At 48.1% G+C, this 27,055-nt stretch overlaps 1 protein-coding gene across 1 annotated transcript in view; it reads right to left on the minus strand.

Annotated features, from left to right (window-relative positions):
* Nucleotides 1-617: 617 nt before the first annotated feature.
* The window catches only part of cdon (cell adhesion associated, oncogene regulated), a 34,949-nt gene continuing 8,511 nt past the window's right edge, over nucleotides 618-27,055 (minus strand). Inside the window, exons 2-19 of the mRNA XM_071902427.2 lie at nucleotides 20,845-20,983; nucleotides 19,666-19,944; nucleotides 18,938-19,084; nucleotides 18,595-18,738; nucleotides 17,936-18,226; nucleotides 16,973-17,242; nucleotides 14,358-14,638; nucleotides 13,637-13,811; nucleotides 11,871-11,987; nucleotides 10,768-10,971; nucleotides 9,997-10,178; nucleotides 9,400-9,505; nucleotides 6,802-6,924; nucleotides 6,323-6,514; nucleotides 4,910-5,205; nucleotides 4,134-4,213; nucleotides 2,853-3,115; nucleotides 618-1,380 (exon numbers count right to left, since the gene is read on the minus strand). Of these exons, the coding sequence (XP_071758528.2) occupies nucleotides 1,226-1,380; nucleotides 2,853-3,115; nucleotides 4,134-4,213; nucleotides 4,910-5,205; nucleotides 6,323-6,514; nucleotides 6,802-6,924; nucleotides 9,400-9,505; nucleotides 9,997-10,178; nucleotides 10,768-10,971; nucleotides 11,871-11,987; nucleotides 13,637-13,811; nucleotides 14,358-14,638; nucleotides 16,973-17,242; nucleotides 17,936-18,226; nucleotides 18,595-18,738; nucleotides 18,938-19,084; nucleotides 19,666-19,944; nucleotides 20,845-20,917 (3,378 nt within the window). The 5' untranslated portion in view covers nucleotides 20,918-20,983 and the 3' untranslated portion in view covers nucleotides 618-1,225. The remainder of the gene's footprint in view (nucleotides 1,381-2,852; nucleotides 3,116-4,133; nucleotides 4,214-4,909; nucleotides 5,206-6,322; nucleotides 6,515-6,801; nucleotides 6,925-9,399; nucleotides 9,506-9,996; nucleotides 10,179-10,767; nucleotides 10,972-11,870; nucleotides 11,988-13,636; nucleotides 13,812-14,357; nucleotides 14,639-16,972; nucleotides 17,243-17,935; nucleotides 18,227-18,594; nucleotides 18,739-18,937; nucleotides 19,085-19,665; nucleotides 19,945-20,844; nucleotides 20,984-27,055) is intronic.

Raw genomic sequence — 27,055 nt, forward strand, 5'->3', positions numbered from 1 at the left:
AGGTGACGTCAGTAAACTGCACAAAACACACTCATGTTTACCATACCAAAGGCAAAAGATCTAATGTTGGTGAGTCCAGCTTTCTCTAGACAGTTTGGAAGTTATGATTCATCACTTCATGCGGGCAGAGAAGTGACTAAACCCGACACCAGAATTTAAGTTAATCTACTAGGTCTGAAATAGAGGGAACGGGACGCTCTTCTCTGTTGCAGCCTCACTTCATGATTTAGGCTGTATGTATGTTTACATCAAAACCCTGATTACATCAAAACACATAAAGACCTGTGTGAAAAACAATGCTTTAACACAACTGCATCCACTTCTCCAGCAGATTGGGGGGGCAGTGGGTCATTAGTGCGCTCAAAGGAACAGTGCGTTTGGCGTAAAAGTAATGAGCTATCAAGCAGTCGCTGAAGCAAAGAGCGGCACCGTCGTCCGAACAGTGCAGGGAGTGTTCACCCCGTTCAGGGGTCACTGCAGTGGGACGGCCCGTCAGAGAGCCACATCAAAGACCTGCCAGAAATATCGATGGGTTTGGACCGTGGCCGGGGGAAATTCACTACGGCGATCACTCATCCAACGCCGCACACAGAAGGGAAGGAGGGGAGGAAAAGAAATTGAAAATAGGTTGTTGTTTACTCTTCCATATCTTCTCTTTATATTATTACAAAACTTTACACAGACAATTGCTAATCTCCACGCAGCGTGGAACACAGAGGGACACGACGACAAAAAATAAAAAGTATTTCTCATCCAAAAGGCATAAATAATATAAAAGACAAACTTTTTTTCTTTAAAAACAGATACATTCATATGAAATAATATTTTACTACTACAAAAAATAAATAAGTCATCTAAAGAGTTTTTGATCTTTTATGAGAGTCTTCCCTCTAGTGGGGTACAGTTTCCGTCTTTGAGCGACGCCGCTGTTCGTCTCTCCGTCTGGCTTTCCTCTCAGTCTCTCACGCTCGCTCTCTCTCCGCACGTCGCTCGTCCCGGCGAAGTCCGTTGACGGTTCAGTGTCCTTGTCACCGTAACACGCAGTGTCTCTGACTATAGCCATCGCTGGTCCTCTCCTTTCGCCACATGTGATATTTCCACCAATGTCTCTCGTCCCGCCCGGTCCGTCTGCCTGGTTTTCTTTTCCGCCCCCGCTGCAGGAGTGTGTGTCTGTGTCTGTGTGTGTGTGTGTGTGTGCGTGTCTGTGTGTGTGTGTGGGCTGCGATCAGACCTCCTGTGGACTGGGCTGGATCAGCTCTCCTGCCAGACTGTTGCTGGAGATCCACCCAGGCTTTTCGTCACAGTCCAAGTCGGGCAGGCCCAGACTCTCCCAGCACACCACAGGCCCCTCCGTGTCCACACACTGCGGCTCCTCCTCGGCTGCACAGACACAGAGAGCGGGGAGTTTTTGGGGATTAGTCACCGGATTAACAATAAATAACTACAGATTCTGTACAGTCCCAATGGCGCAATTTGAGGGTGAAGCTGCGTAGTTACAGCATGAGGATTGCGGTAGTGGTGTGAAAATACACATAAGGTGTGAAGATTCTTAATTGAAGTTATATTTTCAGAACAGAGCTGAAATGTCGGGTTCCAGAAGTAAATTTAACCATTCATTTTATGCATAACAAGTTCATTAGCCATAATGTTTTAACAGTGTAAGGTAAGAGTTACCATGAGCTATCGGACTGAGAAATATATATGCTCCTATATGTTCCAATAGTCAGTCTGATTTGATCTTAGTTGTTAAGAAGTTGTGCTTTGTTCCCTGAGTTCTCTGTGAAATACTACACTACCCACAAGCTTTAGTGAGTCCCTGCCATTCAGAGAGGTCGCCGTTACCATAGAAACGTTTCACATGAAAGACAAAAAAAAGCATCACACACTCTAGCTCCATATGCATAATATTTTTTACTGACAACATTTTAGCATAAAGCCTTCTCGGTCTTACGGTTAGGGTTAGGCCGAAACGCTGTCAGTAAAAAATATGCATATGGAGCTAAAGTGTACGTTCCTTTTTTCTTCCTTCATGTGAGATTTTTACACCAGTGATCAGCCCCTCGTGAACTTTCTTTCAGCGTGCGTAACTCCCACCACAACCATAGAAACGTTACCCGCTCCACAGCTACGCCTGGTTGGTAGCCAGACCAGAGCGAAGTAACGTTAGTCGCTAACAACCTGTATCGGTGATTGGCGCCGCTCCACCATGGTTTTGCTGTCAGACATGATTTATTTTTTTGGGGGGGGGATGAGGAGAAGAGTGTGTGTGTGCAGGGGCGAAAATCCTTACAAAGCAGCAATCGCTATTATATTATCATATAACCTAATTATATTATTGAGTATCACCGTTGAAAATGAGGGAAAGGGAATCGATGACATCACTTGCAACGCTGTGTGAGATGAGTTGTTCGTATGTACAGTCTTGTACTCTTGCCCCTTTTCAGTTTTCATACATACTTTTGTCTGAATACATTGATATAAGCTCATGATTGAACTGGTAGCTGGTTGGTTTGGTTCAAAGCTAAAAAAAAGGGTTTGTATTGGGCTTTTCTGGAGAAAATGAATGGGAAATTTACTTCCAGTACTGAAAACGGGGGTGGGCACGTTGCAGCTCTAAATTAAAATGTTTACTTCATTTTATTAATTAGAACAGAAAGAATTTGTTGAAAATCAGTCAGTTCTCTAAAGTTTGACAGCACACAGATAAGGTCGTACATCTTCTACTATCAACCGATGCTGCATAACTGAGAAAAGTGAGAACACACCAGAAGAAGAAGAAGAAGAAGACTCGAAGGAACAGAAAATACTTGAAAAGCTTTTTGCGGGCTTTCCGGTATAAAAACGAGCCTCACCAGTGTCGTCGCCCGGGCAGTCTTCGTTGTCCCCGACCAGACAGCAGGAATGCTGCGAGGGCGAGGAGTCCCTGTGCTCGTCCGGCTCGTACGCCGGCTCGGCCTCCCGCTCGCCGGCGTGCGTCTGGCTGTCGGGGCCGTGGCACTGCGGCGAAACCTGGCCCAGAGGCACCATCTCCAGCCCGTCCTGCTGGCACGGCGCCACGCGATGCATTAGGGGCAGAGTGCCGCTGGAGAAAGTGCCGTTGGTCTTGGTGTAACATCTGCTCGGAGACAGAGGGAGAGAGATGGAAACAAAGAGGGACATATTCTTTTATAAGGTGCCCACGGATCGCTGACAACTCTCAATGCCGCTTCGCATACCTCTGTCTCTCCTCCTTACACCAGATGGCTCTAATATCTGTGGCTTTTCCCGCCAGACGTACTAAGAAAACCCTCATGTAAATAGGCCTGCTCCTTTACAATATACAAAACAATGACAGCCCTGACACAACTGGGCCGCCCTGGCACAGCTGCAAAAAAAGGTTTTCAGCAGTCGAAACAGAGATTAAAGTCGAGATGAAATGAAAAATGCCTTTTTAACTCTTTTAGATCACATCCCCGGTCATATTGTGCACCTATATACCAATATACGCCCACTTTTCAACGTTCAAATCAAATTCCTCCCAACGTTACGTCCCGCCTGTCTTTCCTGTTTCACTCGGAAATACGTCACGATACGGGAGTTAGATACTCTCGAAATGCCGTTTCATCTCGACTTTAAAGGGTCTGCTTCCACTGAGGGTGAAGCAACTGTGGCCCACTGTGCTCTCGCTCCCCTCAGAAGATTCTCAAGCTGGCTGCCGTTCTCTAACGCAGACAAGAGTTTCTAGCACGTTCTCCCACTCCGCTTCCTCCTATCGGACCGTGATTGGGTCGGGCCCCCCCTCTCTTCCCAGCAGCCAGAGGTAAATAAACACAGGGCTCATTAGGTCTGCTGGCTGGGTGCACACAGAGTAAACTGTGATGCTGGAGACCCTTAAGTACATAAACAGGAGTAGCGGGAGGGGAAATGAGGATGTGTGTGTGTGTGTGAGTGTGTGTGTGTGTGTGTGTTGGGGAAGGAGGGGGGGGCGTTTCTGAAGCTGTAAGGTCACAAGGAATGTAGGACACCTTTGGTCAGCTGCCTCTTGCGAAATATGAGCGATGAGATTTTCAAGTTCTTTCCATGACAAAGGAAAAGAAAGTGATGAACATAATCCTGAATAATAATAATAATATTAAAAAGTCTTCTTCTCTTACCTGTTGTTGTTGCAGAGGTTCTGACAGCTCATACAATCAGAAGACTCTGTTTGGGGAAGAGCTGTGTACATCCCTCCGCCCTGAACATGGGAACACAAACACCAGATTTAGCCAATCTAAACTGAATTTGCACCAGACCACGTTCGGTCATTTAATACTGGTTTGGCATGGTAGGTAGGTTTCATGTTAATTTTGTCCTTTGTAACCTAACTAAGATCCAGTATGTACCTAACCCCTGTCTGTGTTTACTTAGTGACACCAAAGACCTGAAGTTAAAAAAAAAAAAGTTGCTTTCTGGCTTTACAGCTGCTAAAAAAGACTATCATTAGTAATTGATTTTTCCCCTGATATTTGCATGAAAATGATATGGATACACTCTTTTCAAAACATTGTAAATCTTGAATGTATGACTGCCAGGTTAAACAAGGCAAAACCTTCTACAGTGGATGCATGGAAATTTATTTTATCTTTATTGTAGTTTCTAGGCAATAGCATAACATCTGTGATATGTAATTGTCTGTCCCCCTTCCCTACCACAACCCCACCCTTTTCTTATTTTTACACTGCACTTTTATGTTTTGTACTGCAGACTTCTTTTTATGAAAAAAAATAAAAAAATAAAAAAATGTTGATCACAAAAAAATACTGGTATGGCACAGATAAAGCTGCGAATAAGGCGCCCAGTCTCTAGGTTTCAAGTGAGTAGTTAGTGTTGGTGTGTGTGTGTGTGTGTGTGTGTGTGTGTGTGTGTGTGTGTGTGTGGTGCCTGCACTCACGTTATGGTGGTGGTGGGGATGCGAGTGCTCACAGTCCATGGTGCTGTGGGGCAGGGTGCCATCGTGGCCGTGTGGGTGGCCAGGTGAGAACAGGCCGCCCGACCCGTTCAGCAGCGCCAAGCCGTTGGGGAGTTTGTGGTGGAGGTGATGGCATCCTTGGGGTAGCATGGGGCCGCTGTGCCCGTAGCCGCCGTGCACGCCGCCGTTGATGCGGCTGGAGCCCGGCAGCGTGGTGTACTCAAGAACATGGCCGTTCATCTCGGCGGGCTGGTACAGGTAGCCAGGAGGGTCATATTCTACAGTAAGGAGGGAGGGAGAGAGAGAGGAAGTGAGGGAGAAACAGAGGACAGAGGGTGGTTGGAGGCAGACACTAGCCAACAGTTTTAAAACCTTATCTACTGTAGTTAAAGGAATATTTCACCCCAAAATGAAAATTTAGTCATTATCTGCTCACCCCCACCTCAGTCGGTCCTCTCATAAGACCACCAAACACACAGCAAGTTAGCCCTTGTAGTTCAATATCTGCCTTTTCCCAGACTATTAAAAATGTTCATCCCAAAAAAGCATAATCAAAGTGTTTTGTAGCCAAACAATTTCACTGTGGGTCCAAAAGTCCAAAAGTGGGACGACTCTGCTTGTGACTGTAGGGTGCGCATGTGACCAGAGCATTGTCAGTGAGGACAAAGTGCAATTGTTTGACTACAAAACATGCTGCACAAGCTGAATGGAGTAATTAAATGGACACTTTATGCTTTTTCGGAGCTGCAAAAAGATGGCCACGCTAACTTCAATAGTTTGGGGGAAGGATGAGATGGAACTACGGGGGCTAACTCGCTGTGTGTTTGGTGATCCTACGGGTTTCAACAGAGACTGGCATGAGGGTGAGTAGGTAATGACTGAATTTTCATTTTGGGGTGAACTCTTCCTTTAACATAAATATGTCATTTATCCAATATGCCTTAGTGTAACGCATGAGTGCACTGCAAAAAGTGACAAGTGATTTTAACGTGTTTCCACACCTATCAAGCTTACTTTGTGATATTTTCAGTCAAATTATCTCACTGCACTGGCAGATAATCTTGCTGGTTTCAATCAGTTTCACCTGATACATGCCAATATGACTTCTTTCAAGAAATCATTAAAAACAATGAAGAAAATCTTGAAACAAGAAACTTTCTCCAAGACTATTTCACTTTTACCAAGTAAATGTCCTGAAACAAGTTACATCATCTTGAAAAAGAATCAAATTTGTTGAAACTGGATACAGACTTATCAAGATAAAATAAAATAACAAGTCAGTCAGTTTTTGCAGTGTGTATACATTTTTAACAAGTTGGTTCAGAGGTGTTTTGGCCGGCTTCAGTCTACAAGGCTTCCTGGTTAGCTCTGCACTCGGCTTGCCTCTAAACTCACTGTGCATGCTGTTCTGCTGCCGGTTCCTCCACAGACACATGGCGATAAAGACCAGAAGGATGAGCACCATCACTCCCAGGACGCAGCCCACGATCAGGTAGAGCAGTCCTCCAGGCGGGCTGGGAGGATCCTGGGGGTGGGGGCCGGGCGGGGTGATGGGGTGCTGGCTGGGCACCCCCGGGGGCTGGCGTGCTGCGGAGAGACGGGGAGGAGGGGGGCATGAGGAACAGCTTTTCATCCACTAGCAACGGTGAAAAATAACAGAGTACAACACTGTACAATGCCAGCCATTGTTGTTCGTCCCATAAAACGCAGTACATTTACGTTTTGTAATTATGGCTATCATACCCATCATTAAAGTTATAGCCTCTACGGCAACATGCCTGGACTTCTGATAAAGTGGAGGCTTGGTTGGCACATGAGTCATTTCCTCTCCGGCCTTTTGTGTGCGTGCCTGTGTGTGTGTGTGTGTGTCTTACCTTTGGTCTCACAAATCATGACGTTGCTGTAATCGCTCTCTCCCCCGTCGTTAAAGCACTGCATCTTGATATCGTAAGAAGTCTCTGGCTGGAGATGGCCAATCATGTGCCAGTGTTTTACACCTGGAGAGGGGGAGGGGAAAGAAAAGAAGAAGGGGGCAAAGGTGAGAAATCTCTTCCTGTACGAGCCAGTGTTGACTCACGTTGCCCCCGAATCCCGCCCCCTCCCTAGGTAAACTCACAATCAATGCTTTCCTCGCTTCTACTCTACTCTCTTTATCTCACACTCTCATGAGGTCATGTTCTTTCATGCTCTCTTTCCCTCTCATTCACCCCCCCCCCCCCCCCCCACCCCCCCTTCTCTCTCTACTTCAGCCCCCCCCCTTACTCAGTCCCACGAGGGCCCAGACAGTTGCTTTACTCCAGACGAGCTCCATATATGGCAGCTTCATGTTTGTCCTGGCTTGCCTCCAGTATTCCCACTCCACACATAGAGCTCAAAACACTGTGGAGCCCTGTGCACACACGCCGCCGCTGCACTGCCACACACAATCACACTACGCGCTCTGTAATCAGAGATGGGGCCGCAATCTCCGACATGGAAATGCTACATTTCTAGCAACTGAGGCTGAAACGAGCCGCTGTTCTGTGCCGGGTTTTGTTTGGTATGAAAGCATAACAAAACATCGCATGCTTACTACCTTTGCCCTGAGGTACACTACCAGTCGAAAGTTAGGACACGTTTTTTTCTATTTTTCACATTTTAGAATAAGGGTAAAGACATTAAAACGATTAAATAACACAAATAGGATTATGCAGTGACCAAAAAAAATCAAAACTATCTTATATTTTAGATTCTTTAACGTAGCCGCCCTTTGCCTTGATGGAAAGGCAAAGACTTTGGAAAGAAATTCATAAATAGGCATCAACTTCACTATTTATATTTGTCTAAAAAACTAATTTCCAGCCTTTAATCATAAGCCTTTAGATCAAAATGGCTTTAAGATAATGAAAAGCATAGTACATACAATGAGGTGTTTCTAAACTTTTGACTGGTAGACTTAGTAGAATATTAACTTCTACTAAGTGACAACAATAAAGGAACCTGCCTCTCTGACAGCTTTACTCAACACTAGTACCGATACAAAAGCATGGCTTCGCACACAAAGACCAGTGCGTGCCCCGAGTCATGTTCAAACACAGATTCAAATAAACACATTTAAACAGTGATAAGTAGGGAGTTTTTTTTTAACAAGCCACAAGCAGCTTATCTGGGTGGAAACTGTCCATGGCAGGCATGTGTCCCTGACAGCGAGGAGCCCAGGGAGAGCCAGGGGTTAAGAGGTTGGGAGGAGGTGGGCGGAGCAAGCGGGCCCGGCCTTCCTTCCCTCCCTCTACCAGGCTTCTCTGTTAGCATTCCTCCCGGCAACCTGAGCCGCTCTCCTCTGGCCATTCTCATATTTCAGCTCTGGGCCATTAGTAGGCAACCATTTATTAAAAACAGATTTCAGACCGCCTCGCTGCCCGGGCGCAGCACTCCCCATACATCAAACAGCAGAAATGGCCGTCCTCACGCCGCCCCGCTCCAGACGCTGGGTATCCATTACCCTCCCGGCTCCCAGCTTATCTGCACAGCACGAGCTGAGCATCCGGGACAGGATGGGGCTGCTGACAAACACACTACCACTACCACCACAATGCTGAACCTCGGTGATCCGGCTCATTATTCTCAAGGCCAGGGCGCACACGCGCACACACACACACACACACACACACACACACACACACACACACACATATACTTAAGGGACATCTCCAGCGTTTTTGCTCATTTCCTGAATTCCCTTACTGTTTTACATCACTGTAGATCATTTCCCAGCGCTTGAGATATTTGCTATTTTTCCCTCCCTAAGCTGTTTTTCAAAGTAAATATTTTAAAATAAACTCTGTCTAAATATTACAAGGTACTCCCAGTAAAGAAGAGGGCAGCAATTTTAAGCCATAATTGTGTAAAATCCAGCTTTATCTTCCGTAAAATTTTACAGACTATAGCTGGCGGAAGCGTCTTGCTTTGGTTTGTCTGTTGGCTTGACTGTGTTGTGATTGACAGGAGGCGGGTCCTAACGTAACCGCAGAGAACGCTATTGGTTGAAAGGTTTATGTTGGCCAGGAAAACGTAGAAATCCGACACATAGTGACCCGGAAGCGGCATCTTGCCTCTTCTTGTTTAGAAGCAGAGATCGGATTCCCGAATGCACACATTGATATGAACCGGTGACCGGAACTTCTTTCAAAATGTAAAAGTTTATAGCCTGATATTGGCGTTCTGATGCAATTTTGCAAAACACGATTGGCGGCCTCACATTCACCGTGATGGATTACCTTTAACGACCAAATTACAAGTCTCCGGAGCTGTTTTCTATTCCGTTTGGAATTGAATGGGAGTGAATGAGGAGCCCGAGAGGTTTGGCAAAACTGATTTAAAAATATGTAATTGTGGTTAAAATGTACAATGAAAATGTACAAAATGAGCGAAAACTCAAATCACGCTGGAATTGTCCTTTAAACCCGATCAGCCACATTCACATTCCAACTTACCTTCAACCACGTCCCTCTTGTAGTCGCTGTCGTTGTCGCTGTCTGTGGGACGGTAGTAAATGTAGAAGCCTTGGATTGGAGTGTTGTTGTTACTGGAGGGAGTATACTGGGTGGGGGTGGAAAAAGATTACGTTAGACTATCACAATCTGGTAGGCAATTATTATTCAAAGAGCAGAAATTTTCCTGCAGCTAATGGCCAGCCTTGTTATCAACAGATGTACTGCAGGCACGATCGTGATTGCACTGTCTGTCTGAAGTTCAGGAAATAATGAGACTGTCTGAGGTTAAGTAAATGCGGGGGAACTATCTCTGTCCATCTGCGGCTGAAAACCGCTGTGAGAGAGTAAAAATAGCTTTGAAGAGAGCTGAATCAAAATCTACACGGACAGGGCCTCCTAATCTCTGCCTGAACTGAGCTCTAATCAAACCAGCCGGCCAATTAAAGGCCTGATTGAGTCTCCTCTGCCAGAGAACCACCAGCAGCTCCGCTCAGCATCTCAAACACAGCTGACCCATCTGGAAATGCCACTAACTCGCACGACGGTTCGCAAATTGCTCTCGTCGTACGCGCGGGGCGTGTCGACGGCGGTACTCACAGTCCAGCGCAGCATGATCTGCGTGTCGCTGATGGCGTCTGTGGAGGAGATGTGAGGTCCGGCGACGGGACGGTCTGAGAAACGCGGGCTGGCCTGCGACACCTGGTACGGCTTGGAGGGGATGCTGTGCGGACTCTCGCCGTACATGTTCATGGCTATGACCCGAAACTTGTAGGTGGAGCCTGAAAAAAAGGAATACAATGACAATACACAAAGTCAGTGTTGAGAGCAGGCTTGGGCAATAATTCAATATCATCGTTTATCATCTTTCAATAAGTCATATTGTGAGGAAATACTGATATCGAGTTATTGTGACAGACATTTTTGCTGTCTAAATTAATGAAAAAAGGCAAAAACTCTTATACTCTATATTACCATACTAGTTCAATGCAATGATCAATTTGATTATTCAACATGTGCTTTAGTGTTGTTGTCATTTCTGAACTTTCAGTTCCTATCCAAACTCTTTTGTTTTGCCTATGGTGAAAATGAATATGATTTTTGGACCAAATGTTCTGTCCTTTAAATGAGTGAAATCCTGTCGATGGAAGTGGCACAGGACAAAGTTTTTATATGAAGTCCTATCCAATTTAAAAGAAAACCTCTAAAACAATAGTCAATGCTAGCCTCAGATGTAGCTAGAGGCAATCATTTCAAACCCATATTCATTTTCATGTTTGTCCCTTATTTGGGCAGAAAAATAATGTCACGCTTGACTGGTCTATTAGAGGAAAAGTTTTTTGTCCCCCAGCCTGACATGCGGTAACTCACCAGGCTCCAGAGTGCGTACTTCCACAGACAGTTTGAGAGGGGAGATGTTATCCGCAGCGACGACCCACTCTGCGCTGCGGCCGCGCCGGTACTCCACGCGGAAAGCCGTGATCGGAGAGCCGCCATTGGCTCTCGGGATCCATGTGACGTACACGGAACTTTCGGTCGCCATGGAGATGGTGGGGCGATCAGGAGCCTCGGGTACTGGAGTCACAGGAAGAGGATGTGAAAAAATCAGCTGACTTCTTGGCTGAATTCTTACTTTAAAATGAGAATTCTGACTTTAAACAGAATTCTGACTTCATTCTCAGAATCTCAGAATTCTGACTTTAATCTCAGAATTCTTATTTTAATCTCAGAATTCTGACTTTACCTCAGAATTCTTATTTTAATCTCAGAATTCTGACATTAATCTCAGAATTCTGACATTACTGTATGTATTAAACTGATATGAACTTTATTTCTTTTTCAAGTAAAAACACAGCGCAATAGGAACTGGCAACTATCATCTTCGCATCCCATGTCATGTAAGGATGGAACATATTCACAGAGAGAGGAAAAAGGAAAAAAACACAAAAATACACATCACAGTGTAGCGGCATGCTGTGGAGGAATGTGTACTTACTGCCTGGGCTCTTAGCCACATAGTTAGAGAGGGCAGGAGAGAGTGTAAGAGAGAGAGAGAGAGAGAGAGAGAGAGAGCTGGGGTTAGTGAGAAGACTAATGTGAGTTTCAGCAAAGTAGGCCCGCTTTTAACGCCAGAAAAGCATGCACGCACACACACACACACACACATACGCAGACCCAACCCTTAAGCCGTGTACAATCTCACGGCTTATAGCTCACAGCATCTCTCATCCAAGGGTCATTACAGGGTGTCGACTATCATTCCACTGTTCATATTTCCAAGGCACAAAGAAACAAAGCAGACCACATCCAAACATTAAGCTGAGATCTATCTAACAGAGGCTGGTCATGAACAACAGACAGAAAGCCCAAAACCTCTTAAGAAACATCCCACGGTCATCTTTTTCAGAGCGAAGCAGCAGCAACAACAACGACACAGAAGTTGGTTGAAAATAAACGTTCGTCTCTGCCCCTACCTCTGTCATGTATGACGACTCCAAAGTGTGTGTTGGGGGCTTTGTCCTCCGGCGCTTTGGGAGGCAAGGAGACCACCGGAGCCTTGGACGGGTTCTTAACTGGGGAGGTGCTCTTCTCTGGGAGAGGAAAGAGAGAAACGCAGGTCATCGGGGCGATCGGTTCCTACCCGAAACACAAGGAACGGGCCCCCGACCTGCACCGGATATCTCGGCTCTAAAATATAAAATGTCCTTTTGGTTTCCGGAGCGGTTCTGGTTTTATCAGCGTGGGTCTCAGGTTCCCACATGACAGCGCTGCAGTTACAACAAGCAATCTCTACACTTGGCTGTGCGTCTTGCATCTGTGTTTGTGTGTGTGTGTGTGTGTCTCTAACCTATCAGTATTCAGGAACACAACAAGCACCTGAAATTTCCTCCTCTAACTGGCCGGCTAATCAAAGTAAATAGACAGTTTTCAAGTCAAAGTAAATCCAGTCAGTTCTTGTTGGAAGAATAATTATTCAACTGTTTATATTTTCCTAAAATATCAGTTCTCTGTTTTGAAAGTTTAGAAAGCTGATACTTTTCTCGATAAGCATATCCTCAGTTTTTCGGGGCTGTTTCTGGTCCGTATCTGGACTTCAGAGTCTGGTTTTGGACGGTTATTTTTTTTTTTAGTAGGGACTTCACACACCAACCAAGGTTCAATTCGGAAAAGGCCTGGATTTTAAGGACAAACCTTGGGTTACAATCATATCCAAGGCATTTGGCAGCATTTTACATATTTTTGACCAGTGAAAATGTCCTTAACTTTACTGTGGTATAGTATTATTGTTATTTTTTGGAATTGTTGCGGTTGTTCTTGTTGTTGGTATGCGTTAGTTATTCTAAAAATCTTTTTGGATTTGATTCCTACCAGTGCTTTACAACTTTGTTTTGAAAAGTGCTTACGATCACTCAATATGATTATGATTATGATTGCAATTATTATTACGATTGCGGTTATGATTATGATTGTGAGACGCGGTTAAAAGTGGATTGAAGTCAGTTAATGGAAAATTCCACCCTCGGATACTCCTACACTGTTAGATATCATCAATTTGCGATGTTTAATGCATCCCAGGAGTTATTTGGTGATAAAGCGTTGCAATTTACGTTTTCTGTTGCACCCACTTCCCCTCATGTTCTGTTACTTCAGTTACTGATCTACGTTTCCCCAAACGATCCTCCAGAGAACGGGCGTGAACTTGTTCCATTTCGCTGCGGGTCGTTCGTGACTGGAGTAAAGTTAGCTTGGTTGTAACTTGTTGTTCCTCCTTCAGTAATCACAAATATATTCATCAGTGTGGTTTTACTTATTCGCTTTATAAGTTATTGAAGCTGGAACAACAAATATCCACTGAATATCCAATATCAAACGCAAAACACAACATGTCTTGTGGCTGCACTGCGTTCTGCTCTATTGAGGCTGCTGTTGGTGGATCACGATGTATGACTGCTGAACGTCGGTGCAAAATAATGACTCTAGAAAGAAGCTCTTGCTCTTTGATGTGACGTTTACCATTGATGTTTTAGACAGTTGAACATTTTTCTCTTATTACACTCCATTGTAGCTGTGCTGGAAATATGTGGATGTGATGTCACGTTGTCTATGTTTGGCTAATTATCTATGGAAATAAGAAAAATACAGCACCAAACAACAAAACGGACCAATAGCTGCTTTTTAACAGTGCTTTGTTTGAGGGTGAATTTTTCCTTTAAGTTCGGTTAAGTCCATTTGAACTGACCCTTGCCGGTGCGGAAGGTGAGCATGGCGGGCTGGCCCTCCCCCGCCGAACTGCGAGCCACCATCAGCACCTCATACAGACTGGAGGACTCCAGCTCTGACAGGCGCAGCGTCTTCTCACTGCCGGGGACTCGCACTGTGTGCCAGCTCCCCACCACTGTCCCCATTTCATCGACCTGACACACACAGACAGCCACACACACACAGACAAATACAAACACATGACAAAAAGGGGACAGCAGAGAAAAACAAAATCATCTGTTAGTCTATAAGTCTCCATACTTCCAACTCTTTCCAAGCCTGAATAATGATGGGGAACAGCCAGAGCAACAACGCTCGTGAGATTTCTATGTCACAGTTTCCAGTGCCAGCAAAACTTGGGAGTCCCGCTGCCAATGCAATCTTAACTAGTATTGGTGCAGTTTTATAGTCAGAGTGAGCTTATTACTGAAGCAAACACAGGCTTTTAAAGAGGAAATGACCAACCCTTCAGTCAGTCCAGGCGCTGGCCCTACCTTCCCCATTTTAATGAGCACATTACACAGAGTTCGCAGTTGGTTTAGGCGAAACGCTCCGGGGAGTGGTTATGTGTTTGCGGTAAAAGCTCAAATCTGATTATTAGACAATGGCTAGGATGAAGTGCTGCCACAAAAATGAAGCGGGACAGTGTTCGACCATAATTCTTCCTTCAGGGAGAAAGTCGCTGTACTGTTTCGACTCACCTTACGGTATTTGACGAAGTAGGCGTTGATCGGGCTGCCTCCGTCTCGCCCCGCCCTCCACTCCAGGTCGTACACGTCGGGCTTGTGAGTCTGAGGGGGGCTGGTGATGATCGGCGCCTCCGGAGTGGGCCGGTCGCTGCTCCTGTCGGCCGGCGGTCCGATCGCGTCGCCCAGCCCTTCCTCCTCGGCGAGGAAGTGTCCCTCGCCCTCGTCGCTCTGCATGGGGTGCAGCGACGGCGAAGCCTCCGGCGGCGCGTCGGGAGTGGAGCCGGACTGAGGCTCTGTCGGGGCGAGGAAGCGGAGACGATTCAGGCATTGATCAACCAAGCATAAGACCACTCCAAGTTCAATATTAACTCAGGGTATTGCTTTATTTTGTTTGCCGAGGTACACCCTTTTGTGCTGTGAATATTTACTGCCTTGAAAATGAACATGGATCCAATTTGTAGTGACTTTTGGATGGCCGTCACTGCAGAAAGCACAATAAAATGACGAAAAGCTGCAGCAAAGACATCAGTGTTATTCTGTCTGTGGCTAACAGAGGCGGCACTATGTGTCCACAGAGGACAGGCCGGCCGGCAGAGCTGGAAAATTTTACATTGGGAACAAACCTTTCAATCTACATAAAATAACAAGAAAAACCTGGATCACCACAGCAGTACATAATCATGCTTTGTTTGTTTTTTTCATTAAAGCTACACCAGAGCCAGAGCGGTCCACCTGGGGAAATTATGCAAGCTGGGAGCGTTATTATGGCTGACACTGGTTTGGCAAGGGCCGGGTGGAATTTTTCACAGACGTTTGGACGACACCGAGGAGAGAGGGGACCGCTCGCCTGCGAGCCGCACCGCTGAAGGCAAAGAGCACCATAATTGAATATTAAAACCTAAACAACTGAATAAGGAGGTTAAGGCGGCGAGGCTTGCCACAGGGACACACTGCAGGGTCCTGGGTCCAGTTTCGGGCTGTTTTTGGTGTGTGCGGCACCGGTTCACTTTACAAAACAAACAGGCCCGGAGCTGGTAACACTAGACCTGATCCTGGGACTGCAGCCAGCTGCCACACATTCCACACACCGACCATTAAAATACCGGAGAGAATCAGACCCCAGCACAACATCCAGTCCTGCACACTCTCCGTCTCTCTCCCTCCCTCTGCCCTCCAACTCCTCTGCCCCTCTCTGAGTCACGGCTCTTACTCCACCGGCCTGAGACGAGAGAGGAGTCACGGTGTCCTCGCCAACTGATGGAGAGGACTAATATGTCTTGAGTAAGTGCAGCTACACCTGGACGGAGAGATTCTGCCAGGTCCTTCCCAGCAAAAAAGGTCAGTCCATTAGAAGAGAACACCTGGGAGTAAACGGGCCAGTAAATCACCGGGGCTTTACCAACCGAGGAGAGCCTCAGTTTGGACGGAGCCCAGCTCATCGGAGGCCTTGCAGATGTATTTGCCTGAAACGCCCCTGACTGACTGCCTGGACGTCGAGATAGCTCCTTCTTGCCAGAGATCTGGGCGAGGAGGCGGCGGTTTGCGACTAGGGGCCCTAGTTTGGCCGCGTGGGGGCAAAGGGAGCGCAGTGGGTGGCGACGGGACTGCCAGAGTCGCACCGCCGTATGACAGGGGAGGGGACAGCCAATCGCACGCCGGGATAAGGACATCGCGTCTCCCCTGTGGTAGGCTACATTCCAACTCATGCAAGGAAAAAGGCTAGCTGTCACGGCGTCGGGAACAATAATACAAAACAGAGAACCCAACATACTTCAGCGTGCTCTCTTTGATGAATTACATTAACAGTCTGCGCACATCAACAATACAGTTTACTTTCACTGCAAAGGGCATTTGATAAGCGCTGGTGCCTGGTACCTAAACAACAACCTAACACAAACTGACCTCAGAATGTTTCCCTTTGCTTGGCACATCCTTCTTATCAGGTTCACATTCTGTTTTTTTGCATATAAACACGGTTTGCAGCATGAAATATTATATCCCATTCTTTTTTCCTTTTGCTCTGGGAAGGGGAGAGCAAATATTTGCAGCAAGCCCACCCGATCCTCTCTGATTTGTATTCCCTATATCTGCAGCGGTATTAATCATTCTGCAGATAGAGGGGCTGGTTGAGGAATGGGGCCGGCTGGAGGGGGGTGGGGGGGGTGGAGAGGGGTGGTTTGGGGGAGCGGGGGGGGGGGGAGTGGGGCGATGTGTTAATAAATAAAAGGCAGTTGTGTATGATGTTGACAGCTGGGTGGTCTGGTCCTCGTCATAACCCTCCACGGCTACTCCTTACATTCCAGTGTCCGGGGGCTTATCCCTGACGGCGTGCACAAAGCTCACTCTCACGCTAAAGCTCAGTCCAGGGCTCAGGAGGAGGGCGGCCTTGGCCAAGCCTCTCCTACCGGCCCTCAGAAAAACACACACACTCACATACACACACGCAGAGCCAGGCCTCCCTGCAGATTTTCAGGCCCACAGAGATCCCGCCCGGTAAGATGCCTTAACCCTTTCCGACTCCAGTTAAAGGGCACCGGTTTAAAACAACGTGGCTTTTCTCAAACTCGCTCCATTTGATGTCCTCGTTCGTATCGATAAACCAAAGCGACAAATCAGTGTATACGTACCAGATTGGGTGGTAAGCATGCCAGACGACTGCGCCGAGCCGATCCCGTTGTCCAGCAGACACTGGTACACGCCCTCGTCCCGCGGCATCACGTCCGTAATAACGAGCGAGGATCCAGAGATCTGGAAGCGGTGCGAGGGGGTAACGGGATCAGCGTTGAGCAGCCAGGTGACGTTGGGGGAGGGGTTTCCCCTCGCCATGCAGGTAAAGCGGGCGGAGGAGCCAGGAGAGACGGCCTGGTCGGTCAGGCCCTGCACTACGGACACAGGCTCTGTGGAGGAGAGGGAGAGAGATCAGCTATGACCATCGCTGTTGCACACTGGTTGCATACACAAGCAATAGAGCGGTCCGGTTTTGAGTCCTAAAACCCGGAAGTGAGTCAGCATTTTGGTTCTGGTTAAAATCCTGAAAATAAGGTCTGTGGTTAAGACAAGCTTAAGAAAGTTTTGTTCTATGAGATAAAATAAACCATTAAGTAAGTTGCTAACAAATTGCTAACCACAGAATAGTCCGCCATAAAGCCTCTGAACCGCACTCATTTCAATTTAGATTGTAAATTTACTGATTTATAGTTTTTTCCAATTGTAGTTTTTTTAATTTGGTAGCGTGCTAGCTTGCCTGAGGCTGAAGCTTGAATGTTTGTGACGTTGGAGGAATGTGACCTCTGCTGTAATACTTTTTTTTTTTAGCTTTTTACTAATATGGATTACAATTATGCTTTAAAATTCATGAAAGCAGTGTTGATTTGTCAAAGTTATCTCATATAACAAAATGTATGAAGCCTGCGTTAAACACAGAGCTTATTTTCGGCATCAGTCCCAAACCACATTCAAAAACCCATTATAGTTAAGACCAACGGAGCATGGCGGAGCTAACTTCTGGGTTTGCCTACAAAAAAACGTCATCGCCGGACCACTCTGTACCCCCTTATTACAATGACAAACTCAAAAAACTCTCTTTTTACCTAGTACATTCACAGTATAGTTGGCGCTGACCACAGTCCCCTTCTCGGTCTGAGTAGTACACTGGTACTTCCCTTCGTCGCTCCTCTTCACCGTAAGAAAGGCCAGGTTGTTGTGCTGCCGCAGGTGGGAAGGCCCCAGGACGACCTCCTTGCCGTTCTTCAACCATCTGGCCGCTGGCGCCGGACTGCCAGTCACGATACACTCCAGTGTCAGCGGCTGCGACTGCTCCACCGATATCGTCCTGGGGGCGGTGGGGTACGCTATCCGCACGGGGGAGGAGGCGTCCGAATCTTTAAAGACAGAATGGACCGCTTTAGAGGACTATCCAGAAACGACAAGCGAGGTATCAAAACATCTGGATTTTAGAATAATAGCAAAGACATCAAAACTATGAAATAACACCAAAAAAGTGTTAAACAAATCAAAACTATCTTATATTTTAGATTCTTTAAAGCAGCCGCCCTTTGCCTTGATGGAAAGGCAAAGACTTCATATAGGCATCGACTTCACTATTTATATTTGTCTAAGAAACAAATTTCAAGCATTTAAGCATAAGCCTTTAGATCAAAATGGCTTTAAGAGAATGAAAAACATAGTACATTCAATCAGGCGGGTCCAAACTTTTGACTGGTAGTGTACATGATGCCATAAGACTTACGTTTGACTGACAGCTTGGTACCGTGAGCCTGCACCCTGCTCTCCCCGGTCACAGGGTTGTAAGCACCACATTTATACATGCCTTGGTGCTGGGCAGAAACCGAGATAATCTGGAGGTTCCCAGATGGAAGAACTAAATAGTCATCTGGAAAGAGAGAGACATAATGAACACTATTAAATACAGCAGCTTCAGTATTAGACCACAGCCCAAAATCTCCCTCCCCTCTCTGTTTGTTTGCACTGTATCAAGACAGTATGTGTCTGCAAACATAAGCAGGTGAACAGCATATATTTACAGAGCAAAAAATACATACGGCACATTTATACACTGGTTTCAGAAATACCTGTTGACGCTTCTATCCGCTCCCCTCGCGCTCTTAGCCGAGGAAGAGCTGGAGGGTCGCTGCGGGGAAGAGGGCACTCTATCAGCACGGTGCTGCCTTCCTGCACCGCTAACGACCGCCGCCGGCTTTCCTCATATTCTGATATTTCTGCAAGGCCAAGAGAAAGAAAGAGAGAGTGGGAAAGAGTCCTTCAGCCGTAAAACAACACACATCTGCGCAGAACATCTTGACATGTGATACGCGCAGAGAGTGTCCGCGCGGCCAAGTACGAAGACAAACCCGCGCTACTTGAGTGGAGGTGTTTGTGTTGGATCGTCGGGTTTGTTTATTGTTCCAGTGAATAATTCTATTAATGCCTGATACGGCTCCAGATCGAGGTCGTCCCCTCGGCGTAGCGTCCAGAGCGGCGTCCCAGCAGGAACATAACACGCTACACAGGAAGGCCCCAGGCTCATTAAGGATACCGGTCAAGAGGCGTCTGGAAGGTTGCCCGAGTAAAAAAAAAAATCCTACTGCTTCCTCCCCCCCCCACGCCCCGCCGCTCTGCTGCAGGCAGCCGAGGCCAGGCAGTCTCACTAAGTGTTTCACACTCGAGAAACGGCCTTCCTATTCTCAAAGCGACTTCCCCTCTCCCTGACTTTGAAGTGAATATGAGCTTGAGGAAATGTTAGTGTGTGTGTGTAGCTCTGTGGATGTGTGCGTGGAAGTGTAATTCTCTGTATCCGTACCTGCTAACGCCACGCGTACATGGCGGCTGGCGACGGCGGGCCCGCGGTCTAAGCGTGCCACGCACTGATAGATGCCTACATGGCGGGGCTGGAGGGAGGAGATGGTGAGCGAGCCCCTGTTGAGCTCCACCCCAGGCAGGGCAGCGGGGTCCAGGGGCAGGCCGCCGAAGCGCCAGGAAACCGCCGCCGACGCGGGACTCGCCGAGCAGCGCAGGCGAGCCACGGAGCCCTGACTCTGCACCAAGGAGACCGGCTCAGAGCGGAAGGAGGGAGACTGAGCTGGTGGAGGAAGACAGGATCAGAGGAAACCAAGGGTCAGAGAGCGCTGAAGTGGTCATCTTCAGTCCTTGTGTTTTTTTTTTGTTTTATTTTGGTGACATCTTTTGTGCTAAGAGGTCATTGCTGGGGTTTTTTTGCACTGCATTTCCCAGAGATCACCTGTCACTCAAACGGTATGGGTGGTAACATGACGTCTTTTTCCTAGGATTTCCTGCTGATAAAGTTTCTGTCTCTTTTCTTTGTCTATTCAACTATGGTGGCTATCACTGCTCATGCTAACTACCTGGTTCTGAAATGCATCACTTCCTGTTCACCAGAGGAAAGACCTACTGTACCTAACACCTAAGTGCCTAAGTGTTTACACACAGAAGGATAAAGGTGCGAACTGGAACCGAAAATGGTTCTTCAGAGTGATGCCTTTGTGCCTTTTTTTTAGACACCTGCCTTGTTTTTGTTTATCTGCCCTTGTATCGCCTCATTTGCAATTGCACAATATATACTATGGAGGGGTTTGGTTATTTTCCACATTTATGCCATCACCCACCATCCACTAACTAAGAAATAAGAACATTTTAATGGGATACATTTGGGAAAAAGGTTCTTGAAAGGTTCTTTGTGGAACCAGAACTGGTTCTTCTATGGCATTCCGAAAAACCATTTTCTGTTCCAGTTCGCACCTTTATTTTTCTGTATGTAGAACATGAACTGGCTATAGGTTGAAACACTATTGTGAGAGTATTAGAACAGGCATTTATTTATGTGAAAATGTCACGAATTATTACTTTGAACAAATACCGATCAGTACCCGTATCATATAGCAAGCGTCCTTTCTGTGAAGTTCTGTGAGAATAGATCTAACCACTCCATCCATGTTAAGTTAAGAGTAAGGCAGCAACTTACATGAGCAGCTGATAAGCAGGGACTGGCTGAGACACAGCACAGTGGACAGGAGGACCCTCAGGCCACCGTCCATGGTGCCCTTTCACCCCTGCCAGCAGCCGTGATGCCCGGCACACACACCCTTGTCTGTTCAGCGAACCTGCAACACACACACACACACACACACGGGGGGGAGAAGAAGAAACACATCAAACCAGAGCTCTGCACTGAAACACGACAGCATCCGCTTGAGCGAAAAGGACAAGACAGACTGAAATAAACGGCAAACAAGCCGGAGGAGGATTTCCAAAAGCTGGATCTGAGCGGTGAACCGTCGCTGAAATGTCGACTGTTAGAAGAAAAGAAAATCTATTAGGTTCCAAATGAATCCTGTGCAACAATCCTTCTAATCTTCACGACACATCCCCTTTACACACTCCTTGATCTCCACCCCCCTCACCCCCGGAGATCCCTGTCCTCTGACCCGTCTTCTCACCCACTTGAGTGTCTCCCAGAAGGCTGGAATGTCCAGCCTCTCCGCCCCCCCCTGCCCCTCTCCCCCGCCGGGCCGCTGAGGGCTCCCGCTGATGGAGTGGCTGTGGAGAGACTGTCGCCTCACTCTTAATATCACTCTCTTGTCACAGTGTGTTGCTTCCTCACAGGTTCACTGTAGCCTGAAGTGCAGGCCCCAGACGCACACAGGGAGACAAGAGAAGACCCAAAGGGAGAAGACAGAAAAGGAGTGGAGGGCACGTAATTAGGAGCATTCCTCTCTCCTTTTCAAGCCTGCACCCCCTCCAACAGCGGCACCTCCTCCTCCTTTCTACTAAGGGTAATCCGGGCAGTCTTTGATCCCAGGTTCCTGGTTGGTAACCGGGGTTTGAGCCTGAGGCCGAGGGGTGGGGTGGGGTGGGGTGAGGCGGGGGGGACAATGGCCGTCCAGCTGCGATATTCACACTGGCACTTCGGTGGCTCGGAAGGACAGGCGGCTAGCCGGACGGACGGGGCTGAAGGGTGGGTCAAATTAAAAGGATGATGTCTGGGTGGGAGCGCTCAAGCTGAACAGGTTTCTATCCTCAAGCGGGTCTATCGTTCCACCTCTTGTTGTATCAGTGTTGCAATGTGCAGAGGATGACAAGGGGACCACTGAGCGATAGTTTTGAGTGACGCGAGTCGGTAGTTTGTGTCTCTACGGTCTTACAACTGAAACACTTAGGCAAAGATGCTTTACACACATATGTATATACACTGTCTCCCTCTCTCTTCATCTTTCTCTCTCTTTTTCCGCCCCCTCAGAGGGCATCCTGAGAGGAGGAGGAGGAGGAGAGAGGAGGCAGGAAATAATAAACTCTCCCAGCTCCTGGCTCACGCCCCTCTCTCACCCCCAGGTCAAAGGTCAGGGAGGAGCAGAGAGAGAGGGTGAAGCAGCGGGTGTCTGGTGGCCCTGGACCGGCCCCCAGAGGTCACCTCCAGCTCTCTCTCTTTCACTCACACACACACACACACACACAGACACATGCAGCTTTTACTGCTTCTATGCATACTACCAAACACTCCACCCAAAACAGGTGTAAAAGCACTTAAAAACAATAATAAACTTGTTAAAAAAACAATAATGCTGCTTTCTCAAAAGTTCAAATTTCAACTTGATTCACACCAACTGTTGCTGACTGAAGTGCTACTGTGACCAACAATATGCAATATTGAATTTAGGACATGCTGTATTGTACATGTGGTGCACACTATGCATTACAGGCTCCAGTTTAAGTGTGTGCATGCTCATTCAGGCAGATCAAACCCACATCTTGTAAGCTAGCGTTTCTCCTTCCCACGAGTCACAACAGGCCCTGCACACTGCCCCCATGTCATCAGTGGAAACTATCTTTCTCTCTCTGCCGGAATAATGATATATAATTACAATAATAACAACGGCACTATAAAAACGCACAGCCAGAGACGGGCACATTGGCACATGGTACTACGAGAAACCAGAGCTGATATTGTAACTCTCTTTCTCCCTCTCTCTCTCTCTCTCTCCCTCTCTCTCCGTGTTTAACCCTTTACTTTCCCCCGGTGGGTGTAGCGGCTGAGTGCTCCAGCTTTGTCTGGGTGCCCGTGTGTAAACACACACAGCTGCCTATCTGGCCCATTGATCTGGCGCAACGAGGAAACACAGGGGCATCATTCCTGCCCCTTATCTGTTTGGCTTTCCTCTGACATCCGCCACCATGAAGCCGCCTCAGAGGAGACAGACACTGAGAGGATATCTTGTATCCCTCATCACAGAGACGCATCCTGATGCTGGCAGCGCCGGCTGCCTGGAAAAGGCAAGTCCCACTTCCTCCTGAGCAGACACCCAGACAAAAGCTGGAATGGCCTGGAACATACCCATTCACAAAAGGGGAAGTCCCCTGTCAAGTGAAGTCTGATCGGCCTGAGAGCTGTCTCCTCCGCCGCCACCACCTCCAGCATTGATCTCCAGCCAGCCGGCCGGCCCACTCCCTCTCTCCTCTCCTCTCCTCCTCTCCTCTCCTCTCCTCTCCTCTCCTCTCCTCTCCAGGCACCAGACTACACTACTTAGGAAAACTCCTGCGTTCCAGATTTCCTCTCTCCTCCCCCGTCCGATCTTCTGTTACTCTCTGCTTTTGCACTTATGTTGTAGATGCGTGGCCGTTCTCGAGATCGGGATCGACTCGCCATTAAAGCGGAGAGACATCCTGCGGAGAAAACAGACTGCGCCGCGGAAAGCTGATATACAGACGCGAGGACAGTTCATGAAAATAAATGGAGTCGTGTCAGTGAGTTCAAGTGGAAAAGTCCCTATTTTTTGGGGGGGTTGACCCGTGCATGTTTGGGAAACGTTTGACTGACACCTGGCTTAAGTGTGTGAAAGAGAGAGAGAGAGAGAGAACACAGCAGCCTTCTTAGAAAACCCCGTGTCCCTCGTTCACACTCTCTCTGTATCTCCAGCACTTTGTCTGTCATGTCGAACAGCCCCACTCCCCTCCAGATGGATCGGTGGTAGCAGCACCCTTTTGTGGTTTTTTTTTCTGGTGCGCCGTCCCGAGAGCGATACAAAACTCACTTGGAGGACAGACACAGGAATAGCACCATCTATCCCCTCCTCGTAGGACAAGAGGGATTCCTGGCGATGACACAGGAGAAAATAAACATACTGACAGGCTGGCCTCAGGGAAGGGGAAGGGGTTCGAGTGGTGGGGGGGGGGGGTGGGGGGTGTGGAGGGGAGGGGGGGAGTTTAGCACCTGCACTTCTATTTGGCCTCCTCTCTGCAGGGCCCTACTTAAAGCCCCATCTGCCCCCATGTGGGGCTGGCCCATATCCCTGTCATATTGAGTAAACAGGGACAAAAGCAACGCGGCGGAGCATCAAAGGCCCAGAGGGCAGAGGAAGAACAGGTCACAACTGGTGCTGCTGACTGAGGCGGGGGCCCGGCCTCTCCGCTTCACAAGACTGCACAGCTGAACGAGAGCCAACAGCAAACACCGTGAAGCACCTCCAGCGCCGATCCGTTCGCCGATAACAGGAGCCGGCTCTGGCAATCGATACCGCAGCGGTATGAACGGCAGTCCTGCGCTGTAAAATCTGAAAGGTTTATCTAAAAAAAAAAAAACGTAACTAATGTCCGGAACCGAACGAAGCTAAGCTGGGAGTCGCAGATAAAGACGTAGGGGTAGGGGGGAGCAGCGGCAGGGGGGGGGGGGGGGGGGGGGGTTGTGAGAGAAAGAGCAAGTCTTTTCTGGTATGATGGTCTAATCTGACCTGTGCGCTGAAGCTGATTCACATGCTATACCCCAAACCTGTCGGCACTCGCCCCACATCTCACTGACAGAGGATCTGCAGCACAGACATTCCACAGTCCCCGATCAGAGAGAGAGAGAGAGAGAGAGACAGAGAGAGAGAGAGAGAGAGAGAGGCAGAGACACAGAAAGAGACAGAGACAGAGAAAGACACACATAGACACTAAAGACGGGAGTTAAATGCAAAACAAGAAGAGGAGAGCCGATGAGGGAAAAGCACGTGATAGAAAATAAGGGAAAAAAAAGAAAAAAAAAAGCTTTGTGGGACAGGAGTAAAAGGAGATGGGGGTATAAAGAGGTGAAACATTCATTGGGAGGTGAAAAGTTGCCAAAGTTTCTCCTCCCTCTTTTTTCTGGCTTGGAGATAGAGGCGTATAGATAATGGGCGAACTCACATCCGTGTCTGCCAAAGTGCCTGACGGCTCAGCCTGCAACATTAATGGTGCAATCAGCTAAAGCCCATGCAGAAAGTGGGCCGAGCCGCTCAGGAGAACAGACTGGAGGGGACCATTATGGGCTTCTGTTGGTCTGGGTGAGCCCACTGAGGCAGCCTGGGGCCACAGAGGAGACTAATGAGTGGAAACACTGGGCCTCTGGTCTGGGCTACCTCTCTGATTAAAGACTGAGACGTTATTAAAAGTGGGAGAGACTCAGAGAAGAAGAGAGAGAGAGAGAGAGAGAGAGACATGATTTGGAATGCACTAAGGGAATTAGGAGGGGAGAGGAATCCTCTTTGTTTTATGATGGGAACTGAGGAGAAAATGAAATTCGAGGGGTTTAGTCGATCCATAATACAAAACGACTGGCCTTTCTCTGAAAAAACGTCATTCTCCTGAAAGTTAATGCAAGTCTCCTCAATAAATCATTGGAACGAAGCGTGAGGCAGCAAATAAAAAAACTGGGATACATCTTCAAGGACAGTCTCCTTTTCAGACAGTGGCGTCTCTCTCTCTCTCTCTGTCTCTCTCTCTCTCTCTGTGTCCACAGGAAGGAGCGGCGGCGGTCTGGGAGGCGCGGGGAGGCGCGGGGTGACGGCGGGGCCGAGCGGGTCCCAGAGCGCCGCAAAGCGCCCACGCCGCAGCCCTGACGACACCGCCATGGTGTGGGATCAGACGAGAGCAGGAATGAAAGGAGAGGGCCCCCAGGGATCAGACAGTCACATCCCACAAAGCCCTGTTTACCAAGGACACACAACCCCACCCCACCCCCCCACCTCCCCACCCTCCACCCTTTCACCTCCCCCCCCCCCCACCTCCGTTCAACCAAAGCCCCCACCCTCCCAAAGTGCCAGGGCCGGGACCTGGGAGACAGCGTTAATTCTACCCCGAGGCTTGTTGGCCAAGGACACAAACAGTGAACTGAGAGCATGGGAGGCTGAGAAGGGGGAGAGAGAGAGAGAGAAAAAGAGAGAGAGAGAGAGCGAGGACTGAATGGTACAGTATGTAAGACCCATCTTAATTGGAGATTGTTCTGCAATGTCTTGTTTTTCCTGGGAATTTGTGTCGGGGTGGGGGGGGGGGGGGGGGGAGGGGGGCAGGAGAGCGGGGAGGTACGGTTGTTTCCCAAGGTCCTGAACAGCAGGATTAACCACAGGGGCGAAACTCAATAGCGGCCTCGGACACTGGAAACAGATCCCTGGGTATCGCCGCCATACAAGGCCACCTCGAGACCTTTTGCAAAGCGCATGTAACTAACAACCCGTTCCCATTGTCGGAGCTCTCTGGGCCCTTCCGGCTGATTTCACAGGCCTTTCAGCCCACAGGGGAACGTCTGCTCAGACGAAAGGTAATTCTGATGGAAGGGAGGAATGCAACAAGAAGGCCCTCTTGCCCGCAGGGTGTGTTATAACACTGATCTCCAACATGTGCCAAGAGTCTGATTCATCACGCCAGGCGAGAGGGGAGCTGGGGATTGTGCAGCCGTGGCACCGGGCAGAGGAGGCCGGGGATTCACATTCCTCGCTATCGACCTTGATTAGAGAGATGATGGGAAAACGCGTCGATGCTGGGAAAAAAAATCTATAATCGTCAGGTTTGCCAAATGTCTTGGAAATCTCACCTTTTCTTGGGAGAGTTATACAGGACGCTATCTGTGTTTCCACACCCCGCTGTGTGGGCTGTGAACTTTGGACATACAGTGATCTGATCCAGTTTGCACCCCCCTCCCCCTCCCCGTCCCCCCCCCACCCCTCCTCCTCTCTCCCCCATCCCTCCCCAACTCTCCTGGATTCCATCACCGCCGACGTCTCTACGGCAACGAGCGCCGAAGACGTGGACAACAGTTTCTGTTCAGTCTCCTACAGATAGGTCCCTGGCTGCCGACCAAAAGCACTTTCAAGCTAAAACATATATTAAATAATGTAATTTCAAACATCTACAACGAAAACAAAATGACAGTGTGTCCCAAACAGATA

The sequence above is a fragment of the Centroberyx gerrardi genome, chromosome 6 (genome assembly GCF_048128805.1).
Source record: "Centroberyx gerrardi isolate f3 chromosome 6, fCenGer3.hap1.cur.20231027, whole genome shotgun sequence".
Lineage (NCBI taxonomy): Eukaryota > Metazoa > Chordata > Actinopteri > Beryciformes > Berycidae > Centroberyx > Centroberyx gerrardi.